This window comes from Colius striatus, chromosome 4 (genome assembly GCF_028858725.1).
Source record: "Colius striatus isolate bColStr4 chromosome 4, bColStr4.1.hap1, whole genome shotgun sequence".
Taxonomy (NCBI): domain Eukaryota; kingdom Metazoa; phylum Chordata; class Aves; order Coliiformes; family Coliidae; genus Colius; species Colius striatus.
The window spans coordinates 28,513,255-28,528,089 of record NC_084762.1 but is presented as its reverse complement, the minus strand read 5'-3'; the positions used below and the strand labels follow the sequence as shown (position 1 = coordinate 28,528,089).

At 38.2% G+C, this 14,835-nt stretch overlaps 1 protein-coding gene across 1 annotated transcript in view; it reads left to right on the top strand.

Moving 5' to 3' along the window:
• The window catches only part of MOCOS (molybdenum cofactor sulfurase), a 222,387-nt gene that overhangs the window by 170,843 nt on the left and 36,709 nt on the right, over window positions 1-14,835 (top strand). The window contains exons 7-8 of the mRNA XM_061995353.1: window positions 9,812-9,928; window positions 12,577-13,023. Coding sequence (XP_061851337.1) covers window positions 9,812-9,928; window positions 12,577-13,023 — 564 coding nt within the window. The remainder of the gene's footprint in view (window positions 1-9,811; window positions 9,929-12,576; window positions 13,024-14,835) is intronic.

Below are 14,835 nucleotides of genomic sequence, written 5' to 3'. Positions count from 1 at the left end.
TCTTCTGTAGTGTTGCATATGGATGAGTTTTGCCTCTCAAGACTGAGAGGCCTGCTCAGATAGATTATCAGTTTTGTCTAGGAGCCTACATTAGTATGTCCAGGCTCACTCTCATCAATCCAAACAGAATGAAGGGAGATCTAGACTTTGAACTTATTTTTCTTCATCTGATTCTCAATAAAAAAAATATCAACATTTCTCAGCAGAAGAACTTCCAATGTCTATCCCTTCAGCACAAAACTATAATGCAATTTCACAAATACCTTATTATGGCATCTGCCCACCATCTCATTCACCTTCTTCTATCTCAGCTTCCCTTTAGTGAATGTAAAGACAGACTCAATGACCTACTATTGCTTTTTCTTTTCCTGCCTTTATTTTATACCTCCCTTTATACAAGGGACTTCACAGGGTCTTCATGTGTGGCCTCAAAGCAGTTTGATGTAAGAACAGCCACATGGGATCTCACTGTGGCACCTTTTCTACCTTGGTATCTTCTTTCTGCCAGTGTTCACATGCTAGTGGTGTAAGAGAACAGAATCAGAATGAGACTCCCTCAGGGAACAAAATAAATTTTATTTTCTTTTTAACCCTGTTTATCCTTCTGCATACAAAGCATCCTATGGCAGTAAATTGTATTGTAAGCAGCTTAGCAGCCAAGCCAAATTAATCTCTTTGGTTTGAGATGTGAAGGAGAAAAACTAGATTTTAGGATCACAAGGACTAAGACAGGTTACTCATCATCATTGTGAGCCAAGATACGATCCTCTTAACTTGAACCTTTCTGGAACCTCTGAAAGCAGTTCATTCTGGAACTTAGCTATATTCACTACTAAAAACACTTCTGAATTATAAACCTAGAATTTCCACAGTGCAACCAAAGTCCATTATTGCATGGAAGAGCAGCTCTGCAGAGAGAGACCTGGGAATTCTGATTGATAATAAACTGAACATGAGCCAGCAATGTGCCCTCATTGCCAAGAAGGCCAATGGCATCCTGGGATGCATCAAGAAGAGTGTAGCCAGCAGGTCAAGGGAGGTTCTCCTACCCCTCTACTCTGCCCTGGTGAGGCTTCATCTGGAGTACTGTGTCTAGTTCTGGGCTCCTCAGCTCAAGAGGGACAGAGAACTTCCAGAGAAAGTCCAGCACAGGACCACCAAGATGATCAAGGGACTGGAACATCTTTCATATAAGGAAAGGCTGCGGGAACTGGGGCTGTTTAGCATAGAGGAGAATGAGGGGAGATCTTGTTAACATGTATAAACATCTAAAGGGTGGGTGTCAGGAGGTTGGGACATCCCTTTTTTCTATAGTAGGATATAGGGGTACAACAGGACAAGGGGTAATGGGATGAAGCTGGAATACAAAAAGTTCCACTTAAATATAAGAAAAAACTATTTCACTGTGAGAGTGAGGAAGCAGTTGAACAGGCTGCCCAGAGGAGTTGTGGAGTTTCCTTCCTTGGAGTTCTTCAAGACCCCCCGGACATGTTCCAATGTGACCTGATCTTGGTGAACCTGCTTCTGCAGGGGGGTTGGACTAGATGATCTCTAAAGGTCCCTTCCGACCCCTACCATTCTATGATTCTATGATTCTATGATCAGACAAAGAAAGGGACACCAGTTTGGGCAGGAAAGCAAACCAAAAAAAGAGATTCAAGACATCAGAGGCAGAGGAGAGTTGGACAGACAGTCTGAAATGATGTTATGTGGGAGACATATGACCAGGAAAGAGACAGAGCAATACAAGCAGGTGAAGTTGTTCTGTCTGTATGTATTCAAATAAGTCTGCAAACAGAAATAACACAGGACAAAGTGTTGTATAAGTCATTATAGGAAATACACAGAAAACTAGTTGCTCAAGGTACATTATGATAGCCATGGAAGCACCTTCATACTGCAGGTACACTTTCTTTGTTTTAGTTTCACAATGTTCTCTTTTAAGGTCTTTCTTTTCCTTTGGTGGTGTCTTAATGAATTGCTTAGCTGGACCTAGATCAGCAGCCAGGACCTGGCAATGACCAGGTGAAATCCCCTCCTTCTGCTGTAGTCTTTCAGTGTCATTGTGAAGGATTCAATGTCTGTCTTCCACACTTATTCTAACCTCATAGGAGTGGGGAGAAAATGTGTTAAATACTGTCAAATCTTCAGATATCAAGTGGCGGATACGTTTGTATATACACACAGCTGGTTGAATACATATTCATGTCACTACTTATCATTATATGACAAAAAGGACCATGCAATACCTGAAGTGGGTAAATTTCATGAAGTAATTGCTGTTTGTGTCTTAGATGATACTCTCAGGTTCACTGGTAATTCCAGTGTACTGTACATCTGCTAAATAGGTACAGAGTTAGAGCAATGACAAAATGGGAATTAGAGGAATGGGAAAAAAACAAAACCAACCAAACCCCAAAAATGAGAAGCTGCAGCATTTCATATGCACAGAAAGCTGTTACCAGGCCAGTTTGATCAGACTACTGACCAGATCCTGGCAGTAGTTACCAGTACATGTGTGGAAATACATACCATGACCCTATAGGAGATAGTGGTTTCCTGTTAAGCAACAAGGAGGGATTCTTTATACTTGTTTTAATCTATGTGAAATAAATCTTCATAGAAAGTTATTTATCAAGATCACTGTTGATCTTCAAACTTTAAACTTTTTATGGTTTTCCCCTCTGTTACTTTTTACTTTAGTATAAAACAATCATTCCATTTTGCAGGTGAATAAGTGCAGCATTTTTTCATCTGGGCCATAGAAAATGGAAATCCAGCATTTATTAATTCCAGCTAAGAACATCTCTGCAGAGATGGTCGAACGACTCTTAGCTACTTACACTAATGCTTTTAGAAGCATAACCACTTATTATATTAATTTTGATGACTCAGGGAAAGAAAACTGTTCTTAACTTGCCTAATGGCATTTTTGGCCATCTTCCCAATAACTACCTAAAAATTGCGGGGCTGATTGCTCTCTATTGATTTTAGCTCTGGATTTAGCCATTGATTTCAGGAAGCCAGGGGCAGCAGATGGATCAGCATAATAGAATGCAAACAGGATTACAAGGAGAAAGAGATTGTTGTGAAGATTCCTGTTGAATGCCCACTAATTTCCTTGATTCCAGTTAGTTTCAGTTGAGCTGTGGATGTGTCATAAGCAACAGCAACAACACAGCAAACCACACTGAGTGTCAATAATGGCACCTTGTTGCTTCAAACTGGCAAAAATTTCATTACAATCTGGATTGATTATATTGCACTGTGCTCTGAAACACAGCCCTTACAACAAGGGATTCACAATACAGTAGGCAATTTAATTGATCCAGGTAGGAAAGCACTAACTGAGCATAAGGAGATCCTGCTCTTGAGACACTCAGTGTGATAAATGCAAACCTAGTTAGTAGATAAAAAAGTTTTCTTCTTGCTGAGAAAGTAGAGACAACATAAAGGCTGAGTTACCTTCTGTAATATCTCATTGCCAGGGGGTGAAGAATCATCTGAGATAGTGTGCTTGAAATTGTCTACCATTAAACTTCTCATCAGAGGTGCTTAATGTTAGAAAGCTTTGTGAAAGCCTAGACTGAAGGTGTTGCCTGGCACCGCTTTTCTGGAGTCCTTGCATGTTGCTAAGGAAACTGGAGAGGAGATAAAAGAAAGATGCTCATAGTTATTCAGATGAAAGAATCTCAGATGGATGGGAGAGACTAAATATTTTCTGGTTAGTAACAAGGCCAAACTGTGTCTCTAAACTACAGACCTCATCACACAGGATAGAAATGTGAAAAGAAGCCACCAGAAGGACTCCACTTTTGACAGTGTCTGCTGGGTTCCTTTTTTCTTGATCTTGGTAAAAGCAGATCAGCTTCCTTTGAGTGCATGCAGTGTCCAGGTTCAGTCCATAATCTGAATCTTTCAAACACAAAGAGACCTTAGCCCCACCTTCTGTATTACTTTGCTTTTATCTTTCTGCTCCCCTCCGCAAATCCTATACATGATCTTGTATGGCTGTAATTAAAGTAATATTTCAATACATTCTGTCATGGGATTTTTATCACCACAGCCTCACTGTGATCTATTATCCCCATTTTCAGGGGATAAATACAGACAAGGATTTCAGTGATTTAAGGGGAAAAAAAAAAAAAAAAAAGGTGGAGAGGGTTTTGTTGGAGACGTGTTAAATCTATGTTGCTAGACTTTCGGTATCATGCACAACATCTTTTTATTCCTAGGCATTGTTTCCACCTCTATCAAGTTTACTGCCTTCCTCTTTATCCCTTCTTGCTGTGAGTTGCAGTTTAGACTTCTGTCCTGTTTGCCTCTGGCTTCCACTTAGTTCTGACTAATAGTAGTTTGACCCCTTTAGCCTACAAAATAGCTGGAGATGCTCAGTGGAACCTTTTCCTATGACTCACAAGGAATGCTCTGTTGAAGTCAGAGTTAGGAAGCCACAGAGGGCTTGCAGAAGGCTTAGATTCCTTTGCTTTGCTTTTCTTTCTGGAATATATCCTTTTCCTGATGTAATTTTTTTTCAAACCAGATTTACATTTAAAATACAGTTAAAAAAGGAAAAAACAAAACAAAAAGGTAAGAGAAAATGCTGTTGACTGGAGAGATCTGTGGTCACTGACATGGCAAATCAAAGAAAACCAAGGTGTTTGGCTGCTCCTCAGCATGTTCAGTTTCAAAAAGGTGGATCTGGGACTCATGATATTTATGTATGTTCCAAATAAGTCTATGCCCTAATCACCTCATGTACTGCAGGGAATAAAAAAAGCAGTTGAAAAAATGTGAACTCATCCCTTAACAATAAGGACTGTGTTCCATTTCTTCCTTATAGCCATCTCCAAAGTATCCTTTAGCTTCTGTATCTCAGAAATGTTAAATTTTGGTCACATTGTTACATTATATTGCTACATTGTTAGCATGGAGGACCTGCAGTTTGCTATGTATATGGCATCGTCTAAGTAAGAATTGCTCCAGAATGGCAAACCACATATTCTGAATTATGCTGATGTTTCCAGCCTACTTCTCTCCCATTCAGTCTTACCTGCTCTTTGACTGCCTTTGAAACTAGCAGGAAAAAATATCACATCAGCTGCAAAGTTCCTGATAAGCTTGCATTTCCACTATCAAGACACCGAGTTTGACAGTTTCAGTAAATTTCAGTATCTCTAATACTTCAATGCTTCTAACGAATGGGTTTTGGTCAGAGCGAATGATGAATGGGTGTAGACTGAAAAGAGATTTACATCCACTCTCTAGTTAGTTTAAACAGTTGTCAAGAACTGGAGATGCAATAAGGAGGAGAAGATCAGATTCATCAGTACTGTGGGAACCTGCCCACATAGAAATTCTTTCCCTGAGATGGGAAAAAAAGGCCTCTGTTGCAGGAAACCATTCAGTGAAATGATACTGTACCTCAACTAAAATGCATTTTTCCCCCCACTACTAAATGATTTGGAAACAAGTACTGATACATTTCTTTTATTCTGACCTACTTATTAAATTGTATAAAACAAGATTAAGCATGCATTTGCATCAGCAATATTTCCCACTCAAATGCTGGATGACAGAACTAGCTTACTCTCTCTCAAATTCCATGCCATAAATCTGTGAATTAATTTACCAGTGGATGTGGAAAAAGTGTGGTGAAACTTGTTTTGTAACCAGCTGTCAGTGGTGTGCAGTGAAAATTCTTGTAATGAGCATATCCGTGAGACAGATAAACTACTCTGAAATTTGGGCATTGTATAAAGTAGAATGAGAAGTCACAATCCCAGTTTCTGAAGAACTGTACCTGCCAATATTGACTTACATGATTTGGATTTTATGGGATACTCCATATGATATTGAAAGTTCCTTTGTTCATGTGAATAATTTTTGTGATACTCAGTCAAATGACTTCCACAAATAAGAAGTACTTGCATGAGTAAAGGCTGTAGAGTAGGATCCTACAGGAATGATTTCAGCAGAGGTTCCTAAAGAACTCATCATTCTTAGTGAAAATCTTAGACTTGTTTTTTTAGGAATGATGCAAAATTATGTGCTATTTGTACATCCTTAACTAACAGTATATATATCTACCTACAGTAAGCATCATTCTCAGACTTATTTCAGTGGAGCTTGAAGCTAGAGAAATGCTTACCATTTCCAGCTGACTGACACAGAGGCCCTGAAGTGAATGTGTAGCAGAAGTCAGTTATTTAGTGAAAGCAGAGAAGTCATGGGTGCAGCTAAGTGACAGAGAACAGGAAAACAGAAGACACCAGAATCTCATTTCTCTTTGGAGCTGTCTAGCTGCTGAGTGTGAACTAAAAGACCAGCTATCAAAAAGAGGACTATTGCAAAGTGATGCATTAAAAAAAAAAACCCTCTGCACCTAAGTATTTTTTATATTTTAAAAACAAAGTATTTCTCAGATAGACTACTGTGAAAAAATCCCTAAATGTGAGCATTCAGTCAATCTGTTCCATCTAAAGAAAGACTCACTGAGGAAAGCAGCTGTGCTTAAAACAGAAATTATCTCTGGGGGAAAAAAAAAAAACAAAACCAAAAAAACCCTACATTTAAAAAATGTAGTTAGATAGACTTCATTCATGTGTGTTTATTAAACTTGCAGACCACATCCTGAAAGTGTGAAAAGCATCTTTTGTTTCTCAAAAATCAAAAGAATCTGACATGAGAAGTGTTGACATGTGGAGCAACCTACAAGGCCTGGCCCACAGTAAAGAGCTTTGGAAAAAGCAGTGAATGCCAAGGGACTCAGGGACAGAAGAGACTCTGAGATGTGGGGATGACTTAAATTGCCATGTCCTCCCTGACTGAGATCAGTAAAAATAATGCAAGGTTTCTGCATGTGTTTTGCTTCTTAATTGTAGTCTTTAAGTTCTGAAAGACCCAGGCACAATAGTCCCAAATATCAGCCCAGAGGAATCACCAAAACTGACAATGAGCACATTAAGCTGTGTACTTACCATCAGTACCATTCATGCTTCTGTGCCTTCATTGATGAACGTATTTGTGGTTCCCAAAAGTCAGCTGCCGCTGTTACAGACAGAGCTGCGTGTGGCATTCTGTATTTCATAATCCCAAGCTCAATACCTGTTATTGCTCCTGATGGCAATTTCAAAGATGTGCTTTATTTAAATAAGCTTTTCTTCATCGAAATAACTGTAACAGATGTTTTATGTTCTATTTGTTTTGCTGTGTGGTAGCACTGCAGAGAGAGATTAAATTAACTCCCCAAGTAGCACATTTCTAGGGTGAAACTAAACTAGAAGAAATTGAAGCATATGTCCAAAGGAAAGTCAAGTATGCATTCAAGGAACAGAACAGATTTGTGGTGCTGCCCTTACTATTCCCAATGTTCCTCTAATGTTCATGCATTTTTATGCATCAATAGTTCTTGCCTACTCTACAGATTAATATAGAAGGGTATTGGGTCACATGTCACGTGATTTATTTGACAAAATTTAAAAGATTCTTTAAAAATTCTTGTTAGCAATTCCTTGAAGTTGTGTCATGGAAACTTCATTGTGCTACATACACTTTTATAAGCAAGTCTGCCCCAGCAATGTTTCTTCAAACACTAATAATAATAAAAAGATTATATACTCTAAGGCTTTTGTATTCTGAGCAAATACACCCTAACACTGTACGAATTCAGTAGTGAAATATCTGTTATGATTTTTGCCTTGTCATGATCAATCCACCCACGAGTCCCTAGCACAATGACAAACCATGTTATGCCAGGATGACAACTTTCCTCATCTAAATGAAAAAAGAAGTCAAGAAAATGTCACTGTTACAGATCGAAGTTCTCTGACAAAACAAAGCTAATTGACACTAAAACAGTTTTTCTCAACAGGTGCCTTTTACTATAACTTTGATTTGAGAAACATGCTTTGAACTCAGTGTATTCTTCAAGGCATTAAGCATGAATAGAGAACTTGAGACTGATTATATTCTCTGCTTTCCAAATCTGAATATATGGAATTATTTTGATTGTATCTCCATTTGAGAACCAAACCATTTTGAACTGAATGAGAGGCATAGGACATAAGAACTGGAGAACTTGTGCACTATAATGATGCAGGATCTGTTTATACAGCACATTTTTGCACAGAATACCTTGTATGCCACACATGGGAAAAAAAAATGATATTTGAACTGGTTTAGCAGAGATAAACATTATTTAGGTTGAATTATTTCAGCCTGGAGTAAGTTCAAGCTGGTGCAACAGTGAAATGGAAAGTACTTGGTATTTCATGCAATTAAACTCAGAGATGTCCAAGCTACTTTGACATCAGAAGGTTGATGCTATCAGAAGATAGGTTGAATTATATAAGAAAGTATTTGCTATGTACTTTGGGCTATTATCCTATACAAAGAGAGTTTATGTTAAAAATTCCAAAAACCAACAGAGGTTAAGCTGGCTGCAGAAACTAATTTGAATGCCAACTTTGATACCTCAGGCAGACAAAGCATGAGCTCACCATTAGGAAACTGGTTAGTCTGAGATGGTCAACACTTCCATTGCTACACCTTTAGCCTCAGCTGTGTCTCTTTTTGTGTGTAGCTGAGCCTGAGCTCCCTGTGAGGAGGATTATGTCACTAACATGGCAGAGACCTCTCAGGTTGCAGCGTGGCTATTCTCAGAGCTCTCAGTGTTCCGTTTTTCAGAAAAGGAGCAAAAGCACAGAGAGACTAATGCAGCTGGTGTAAGGACATTCTGGAAGTCTGTGGTAGAGACAGGATGTGCCAAATTTCATGCTCTTTATGACCATTTAACTGTCCTTTCTTCTAGTCCTAACTGGCAACATTCATCACTTGTTGTCAAACAAATAACTAGCAGTACCTATACCTGCTCAGCTAACCTTATCAGCCACTTTTGTTGCTTTTTGAAATCAGCATAAAGCTTTTTCAGATCCCTTCATTGTGCTTCTCTGTTTTTTCAGTTGTGCTAAGAAGATCCCCGTGGTGTGCTTCCCTTGTTTATTAGCTGTGCTATGAAACTGCCAATCCGTATCTCTTCTCTGCAGTGCCATCCTGTCACTGCGGCCCTCCCAATGCATGCATATATGTGTCTCCTTCCAAGGCACATATAGTCACGTTCTGTTCTCTTTACACATCTTTTTCACTCATTCACATAATTTATTTATGACAGTTTGTCATCAAGTACTGTACTTCTGTCTATTCGTTATTTAGTGGACAATAAAGCAACAGTATAAGACAGAACAACAGAGCACGGGGAAAAGGTAAACCAGGGACTTGATAGACTGGGTGGTTGTGTGTGAAAGTCTCAAGGAGGTATTCTAGTTTAGTCCTTGCTCTAACAGATGTTATTGCATATTGATTCTTCAAGCCCTTATACGCCAAAATGGCACGCATACAGTTTAGTTTCTGTAATGAGGACTTCAGTCTCTGATCCTTGAAGAACAAGATTGTCTTTAGCTAACTGAAGAGGTGCCTCAGGCCTCTCTTCAATCTCTGCAGATGCAGTTGTAGGTGACGATTCTGTGGAGACACTGAATGATACTTGACTGCAGGCCTCTAATTAGCACTACTGATGTGAATGAACCTGTTCACAGGTTTAAAATTAAGCCCATGTACCATCATTAACAGGCTAAAAAACGCTTAATGTGTATGGGAATGCTAAAAACTACAGAAAGTTGTTAATAATTTAGAGAAGTATTTTACCTCCAATTGAATTGCACTTTTAAAACGTTGTATGTTGTTTGCCACAACTTTAAAATGTCTATTTTTTGTTCTTCTCCTATGTGTTATCTCCTGCTGAATTGGGAAGGTGGACAAGATGGCTAGTCTCTACAACATACACGTCCGCACAGGTTGCTTCTGTAATACAGGTGCCTGCCAGATGCATTTGGATATAAGCAATGAGGACATGCGAAAGAACCTGCAGGTTAGTTTATGAACAAGATTACATGATATATTCCCCATGGGAAATATCTAGATTCGGTGACCCAAGAAACATATTCTGGCTGTAAATCCTGAATTTCCTAAGGATGGAAGGTTGGAAGGGGAGAAGAAACACTGGCTCCGTGTTTCTTCTCCCCTAATTAGTTAAAAGCTAAAGCAGATGTACCATGTCCTGTGGTTTTGTGGCTGTGATTTTAAGAATTAAGGTAAATTTGATTTTTTTTCTCTGACCTTTCAAGTCAATTGCCATGTTAAAGAACTAAATGGACTGAAATTCAATTCATTGAAATGTCATTTTGAAACAAAATCACTTGATGGACTCGAAGCAGTATGTGTTGCTTGGTTTTATTTCATTGGAGAATATGAAATCTGAAATTACATGAAATCCAGGCTTCCTGCAGAACAGAAGTTCCCGGACAATTCATTTCATGTTGTTCCTTAAGTATCCTTAATTGTACTTAATAACGTTCAAGTATTACACACCTATTGCTGTGGGATGTTTTGGTTTAAAAGGAATACACAAATTGGACAAGAAACAATAAATGAGAATAGATAGTGAATCTCAGATAGTGCGGTAAATTTAGATGACATCTACCTAGATTACTGATGTGTTAGATTGGTAGAACATGAATGTGAAAACTGTTTTCTAGATGACTAACATTTTCCATAAATTGTCATTAAAAGATGTATAGCAAGATGCATTACATTGCAGTGAGGGAGGCTTCATGTCTGCATATTTGTCAGTGTTTGAAATTAGAGTAAATTAATACAGAATTATCCACAATTTTATTAATAGTACTCTTCAAAAGATAAAAAATTATAATGGCTGTATTGATATAGCTCCCTTGTAATTTCACAAAGACATTTAGATAACTTTCGCAAACACATTTATATGCAAGATAGATTGAACAAATTCTTAAAGTGGTAGAGCTTTACCAGGTGAATGATGCTTAAATTTTTGAGGGCAAGTAGCTTCCTCAAGGTACTCTGAGAAAGGAAAAAAAGATTTCTGCCTTTCTGTTGAAGTGCAAAATGCCAAACACCTGGCTGCAACACTCCTGGATCTCTTCATGTAAGGAGACTTTTGTTAAGGAGTGAGTGGCCTCTTACATGTTTGTATTGTGTTAATGAAGCTGAACACTTAAATGAGGACAGATAAAACACAAACTTACAAATAGATACTTGTCTGCCAAAAGTTGTGTGATGAGGTGTTGCAGTCAAGCAGTCTTTATTTTGCGACATTCTTTTCAGTCCTTTAAGAAGGATCTGTATGAGTTATTGACCTTACCATGTAAGAGGAAGACATCTTTTATTACATTATTTGCACGTATACTTTGATTTTGCCTTTTCCCAGGGTGCTGACTGTATTCTCCCTTCCCTGATGAAGATTTTCATGTATAAAATTCCTGTAAAGGAGGACTTTCTGTCATCAAGTGTCCCTAGAGAAGTGTGGTTAGTTTTTGTAGGATGTCAGATAGGAACTTGTTTACCTATTTGCACAGCAGGAATATCTCTCTTCAGTCAATCAATCAATACTTGGCAGAAGGGCTACATGTATATTAGCAGATGCAACCTAATTTTGCAAATGTTACTTCTGCTCTTTTGTCAAGGATAAAAACTGCAGCACACTGCATTAAAATATTTACTACTACATTGCATTCTTTGACATAGAGGGGCTTTTTCAAAAAGAATTTCTCCTTGCATAAATGGCATCTGTGTTCATTGAACTGTGACATTTCTTGCGTTAAAAAGCCCTCACGTAAATAATCTATTCAAACTTCCATTTTTATGCAGCCAAAATTCGTAAATAAATGAAATATAGATTAAAAAATATTTACAAAGCTGCTGCACTTACAGGAATAAGGGTGCTGACTTAGGACTAAATATTGTGTCCTTGGGTGAGATGGATGAACATAAGTGAGTCTTTAGCTTATCTCAGTGGAAGTGAGTGGCATTCACTGACCCACTTACTGAAGGAGAACTTCTGCTCTATGTGAGAGTTTTCCAGAGAGTACTGTATGAAAGACCTATCAAATTGAGGGGTATCGATGCAAAGGTCACTATTAGGGCATCTGAAGCATTTTTCAACAAAGATTTTTCATGAGTTACGTTCTTCAAAGGAAGACACGTTAGGGTGATAGCTAGTTCCTGAAGGCAATGTGTTTAACTGCATATCCCAGTGGTGAGGGAAGTAACTTTGGATGTTGGAGCTTGAGATTCAAGTCTCAGCTTTGCTAATATCCCAGAGCTCTCCTCAATTGCATAGCTGTCCATTCAACTATGTAACACAAGCCACGAATACGCCACTGATAGCATAAAATGGAACTGTTCTGACAGCAAATATCAAGAAAACTGTCCCAAAAAAATCAGCAGTTTTTCAGAAGTCTCTCTTGCCTTAGAGTAGAATAGGAGAAGCATCTCAAAATTATCTTCTTCCTAATCTGAAAAAGTAGTAAAGTACTTGTGAATATTTTTCTGCATCTTCTCTTTGTATTCATGAAACTTTGTATTTTTGAATACAGTTTTTCATCTTACAATGAAGAGACTTGTCAATAATTATGTAAATTGGAGGGAAATAAAGTGATATTTGTAATATAATAGCTCTGTGGTTTTCTTCCTATTTCAAACTAGGCTGGACATGTCTGTGGAGATGATATAGACCTAGTTGATGGACGTCCCACTGGTTCTGTCAGGATATCTTTTGGCTACATGTCTTCTTTTGAAGATGCACAGACTTTTTTGAAATTCATCATAACCACCAGACTCTCCAAGTCGGGTACTGCGATTCCCTTCCAGTCCTCTGTTAAAGAGCTGACAACAGAATCTGTCCCAGATGACCACCCTTCCTTTAACAATGCAGATAAATTGTCTCCATTACCACACATCTCAGACAGAGAACTCAGGAATAATTCATCTGCAACAAAGACAACTGGCAACTGGCAGCCAACAGAGACTGAGGTGGAAAGCATAAGGGCAGCTGTTTCTGACATTGCAGTACCAACATGTAGAAGAGGTGGCAAGCCCATCACTGTCACCAACATTTACCTCTACCCTATCAAATCCTGCTCTGCTTTTGAGGTACAAGCTTTGAATCATTCTTAAATGTTCATCTCAGCCTTGTGTTTTTCCTTACCTGTCTTGGCCATGTCAGCCAGCTCAAGATATTAGGAAGCAGTATGTGGGTACCCATTTCTCTTTTTCTCCAATTTCCAGGACCAAGTCCTGCATGCTTAGTACCTTTGAAGGATTTTCAGTTAGAAAGAAGTTGCGGGATGCAAATGTGTCTTCTGCTCTCCCCTCCCCCTCAACAGACAAATCTGCACATGATACGCAGTCTTGAAGAAATAGTTGGATTTGCAAAATTCAACTAACATATAATCAAGTAATTAGCATGCTTTTAAAGAATGACGTGTGATGGACTGGTAGGCATTGATGGGTAGGCAGCAATTGAGAAATAACTTGATTAACATGTTACAATTGAGAGGAGGCTGATTTACATTACAAAGAAATGTTATCATTAAAAATACATTTGCAACAGAAATATGACATTTAAGTGTTGCTGCACTATTTGAAAGTTCACTCTTTGAAGATTTTAATTGCTTTTTTACAAAGTTAATAATATCGTCACCTTAGCTGTGACTTTTTTTTAAAAAGTAATGCATGAAGAAATAGGTGTATGGCCCACACATGACCTAAAATGTGACTTTGCTTAATACCATACTAGGAAGTGATTTATGAGTGTCAATATCAGTGTAACTTTGCCGATGAAAACTTGCTGGTGTAGGTCACTGTCTCACATCTGAGTGAAATTGGGGTCAAATAGAATAACAAATCACCTGCATTTAAAATATGACTTCTCAATTGACTTGATAATGATTTTTAGTTTCTTTCTATTAATGCAAAAAGAGGCTGGGGAATTAAAGCAAAGACCATTATATGATCAACAGAACGTCTGTGTTTTTAAATTTGGTTTGGCTTACGATGTCGTTAATTCAGAGGCACAATTTTAAGCATTAAATGAGATCTGAACAAACAATTTCCACACCTTATTAACCTCACACTGAATCAAACTGTTTGGAAAATCTATATTTTATGTGATATTTAATGTGAAAATGTTTTAACCTTTATTTAAGTGATGTAGTTATTATAGCTGTATTACAGATGCCCACCACAGAAGCTGCCAAAATATGTTGTAGCAGCATAAGGGCCCTTGTGGGGTTAAATTCTATTTTTAACGTGCAGGCTGGTGTTGTGAGATACATAGCACAACATTCAGTGCTAGGAAGGCTTTGAAGTGCTTGTGCCCCGGAGCAGGTAAGACATACCTCAGCATGAAAGACAGCTTATGTTTCCCGATCAGCTGAGCCAGGTTTCTTCTCTTCAAGCTCTGTGAGGGGGAACAACTCTAGGTGATAAATTCATACAAACCTGGCGCTCCCTGGCAGACAGAACTGCAATTTTATATGGAGATGGAAAATCCTTCTTCGTCATGCATACTTTTTGTGCCAGGCATGAGTTAATGGGCCTGGTGTGAAAGCAGGATTTATCTTACCTCAACTTACCCCTCCAAGATAATAGTATTCTAAAAGCAGTGAGAGGTGGATACCTGCTAATTCATCTTATCATAAAACAGGTATTTGCATCAGGAAAAATTATGTGTTCCTGGGTATTTCTGTCACTTTCAGTTGACTACAGGAGCAATACAAGATAGAATCCAGTAATCTAAGTGCTGTTGTAGCCTGTAATGCCAAAGAGTAATATACAATTAAATATATACTGTTTTTAGTATATGGTATTGGAAGGAACTGAAAGTTTGACATCTATAGAATTTAATTCTTCTCCTCCTCTTCTCAATGAACATTTTTTTTCATTTCCACTTACTTCATAGAA